Below are 3,010 nucleotides of genomic sequence, written 5' to 3' on the forward strand. Positions count from 1 at the left end.
ATGTCTTCAGATACTGTCATGTGGTCAGATTCTGATTCAGTTACTCCCCAAGGTTTCAATTCTGAAGATGGCACAATGTAAGCATATAGTGATGATGAATTTGACTCTGATGTGAGTCAAACAATTATACTCTTGTTTATCCTGTCCTCATATTTCGAATCCTCATCAACAGGACGGTTATTCAGATGGTTGGCCCTTTGATGAATACTGGAACAGTGACAATGAGGTGGATACTCTTTTCTGCTGAACACCTTGCCACTCAAGCTAATCATCTTCTCTTTTCTTGTCAAAGTCAATCCACTCAGAGCAAACAGACCATACCTTCCCTGACAACATATCAGAGCCCCCTGCTGCAGAGCCTTATCCTCTCGCTCAACCAGAACCCTCTGCTCCTATAACAGAACCTTCTGCTGCCCAACCAGAGCCCTTGCTCCACAATCCACAGCCCTCCTCTTCTCAACCACAGCAAGACTCCTCTGCTCTTCTCAAAACCCCAGATCAATCTCCTACCAAACCCACACCCCCTGCCACAGCTCTGAGGAAACCACGGACCTCGGTTCATTTGGAAGAAACAGATTTTCACTCCAATAGCAATTCAGACGCTGAATCAGTTCACCATTTTGCCGGTTTTGAGGGCAATCCTCATGAAAATGAAGCTCAAGAGGTAATCACTTTTTCCTCCCCCATTGATCATCATGACAGACTCACTGACTCTTCCCCTTCCACTCTCTCCAGGCAGGAGAGAGTCTTCCCCAACAGGTAACAACTTCTAGTAACACTTCGCTCAATTCAACAACAGCTGCTCACTCATCCCGATTTCTTCACTCACTCCCAGCCTCCATTTGTTAATCCTCCCCAACAGGTAATCAATCTATCTTACTTGCACATAACCTTGCATTTCCAGTCAACTCACTCAGCCTGCATTTTTGGACTGCTTTACAGCCCGTAGCCTTCCACAAAAACCTTCCAGCTTGGGATTAGGATAGACTATTGCTGAACGCAGAAGTCCTTCCCTGCAATCTACTCAAGGATGACCTTCCATCTTTAACTGAAATTGGAAGTTCCTTTTCTTCTCTTTTAATTATACCACAACACATTTGCTCACTGCAAACCCCTTTTCTCCAAACTCAGTCCATCCGATCTTCTTATGCTTTCTCCAACGGTGGAGTAGATGCAAGTCTTTGTCTCTTCTTTTCATCCATCATGCCTCTCATCTTGTTGATGCCCTTTTTTCTTCTGTGCAGTTCCAGAACCCTCTGCCTACAGACTTACGCCTAAGCTATCTTCCAATCAAAAAGCCCTCAGAATACAACCTTGACTCTTGGTCTTTATCCATCCTCCCTGGTCATCTCACTTCTTTCCTCAGAGATATAACAACTGCCACTCTTGCTCATCACAACCTGGCTATCCAAGATCATAAAGACTTTGGAGAAAATACCTATGTCAGCACTGGCGGTTGCGCCATTCGCATGCCTCCCGGCTTCAAGCGCCAAATTCTAGACATTCTCTGCAATCATTTGGACATCATCGCACATATGGCCAAAAATCCTCAAGTCCTCACTGTAGGCTCTCCCTCCTGCACATTGCAGATGCTCCAATTTGCCTTTGTCATGGCCCACATCCCTACCCTTCGCTTGTGTGCTTACGGAATAAATTCCCCCACTCACTTCCTAGAGACAAACATTGGCTCTGGTGTCCCACATGCTTTTCAACATCAAAACCACTTTGATATTTCCACTATTGCCCACGCCATCAAAGCAACATCTCAAAAAGACATGAAGTGTGCTCCTACAACCTGCGCTACCGCATCTTGGATAGGAAATTGAACTTCATAGAAACCAGCACTTACACCCAGTTGTGTGGCCTGCGTTTTGAAGTCACCGTCTATGCCAGAACAGAACACAACACCCGCCAGATAGCTCAACAATCCGGTTATCTCCATCCCTCAGAAGAGGAAATAGCCTTGGAGTTCTTAGCCATCCCAACAGATGAGTATTTTATATACGCCAACAAAATCCGCGTCAAAGTCGGTTGTGTTAAAACCAAAATCTCTCAAAGACGTTGAAACAACTCAGCACTCCTGCCTCACTCACCACAAGGCTGCAATCATTGACTTTGGAAACGCCCTTGGTTGGAACAGTGGAAGAGGTCAGCGCCCAACCAACATTGATAGGAGAAAGGTCCTCAATCCTTGGTGGGACAACTGTATGTCCCCCTTTCTGCCTCATTGTTACCATCCTTCTCTTCTCTCCTAGCACTTATACATAATGATTCTTTCACTTATAATTCATCCAGACAATGAGGACTGGGAGGAGAGGAACAAAATTTACCTTGCAACCCTCCCAGATTACCAGGGGAAAAACGCTATAGATCTCTGGGAGCTGCGCCCAATTCAAATCTTTCCATGTCCAGTCTGCCACGCCAACAGCCCAGCAAAGCTTCCCCCCCAGACACAAAAACAGCTTTATCTTCCCGGCTCAATGACATCAACAAACAGAAAAACAACCCTCATTCTCAAGTGCAATTTCTGCAAGCACCGCACAGCCGGAAATCAGGACACCATCAATTTTCTCACTGACTGGATACAGAAACTTAACCTTCCACTTGTGCCAGACACTGCAAGACACCAACAAAGGGGCGGCCACAGGAATGACAACCCCAACCAACTTGCCACACCTATCCCCTCTCCCAAGGCCACCCCTCCTTCTTCTCACACTCCAATCCCAACTCCCCAACACCAAACAAAGAAAAAATCCTCCAATCCCCTATACAGATACCCCAAAGCTGAGGAGAAATACTCCTTGAAAATCAACTCTGACAGCTGGAAGGTTTCTCAAGGTTTTATCCAGGGCAACGGCAACTGCATCTTCTGCGCCTTCTCTGTTTGGCACAGTCTACACCTTGAACAAGAATCAGATGGCATGTTTGATTAATAAATGACACATGGTAATAGACAATAGTAGTGATATAAGATAGCTGGTTGACTAGTGTCTCAAGCTGATTGCTGATT

The 3,010-nt window shown here is 45.7% G+C and overlaps 1 protein-coding gene across 1 annotated transcript; it reads left to right on the plus strand.

Annotated features, from left to right (window-relative positions):
- PtA15_5A722 (uncharacterized protein) lies at positions 1-1,826 on the plus strand (the record flags this gene model as incomplete). The annotated part of the gene is made up of 6 exons (XM_053169514.1): positions 1-77; positions 173-188; positions 293-664; positions 736-759; positions 836-862; positions 1,245-1,826. The coding sequence occupies 6 exons, from the start codon at positions 1-3 to the stop codon at positions 1,824-1,826; spliced, it is 1,098 nt and encodes a 365-aa protein (XP_053020703.1).
- Between the last annotated feature and the right edge of the window lie 1,184 nt (positions 1,827-3,010).

The sequence above is a fragment of the Puccinia triticina genome, chromosome 5A (genome assembly GCF_026914185.1).
Source record: "Puccinia triticina chromosome 5A, complete sequence".
Lineage (NCBI taxonomy): Eukaryota > Fungi > Basidiomycota > Pucciniomycetes > Pucciniales > Pucciniaceae > Puccinia > Puccinia triticina.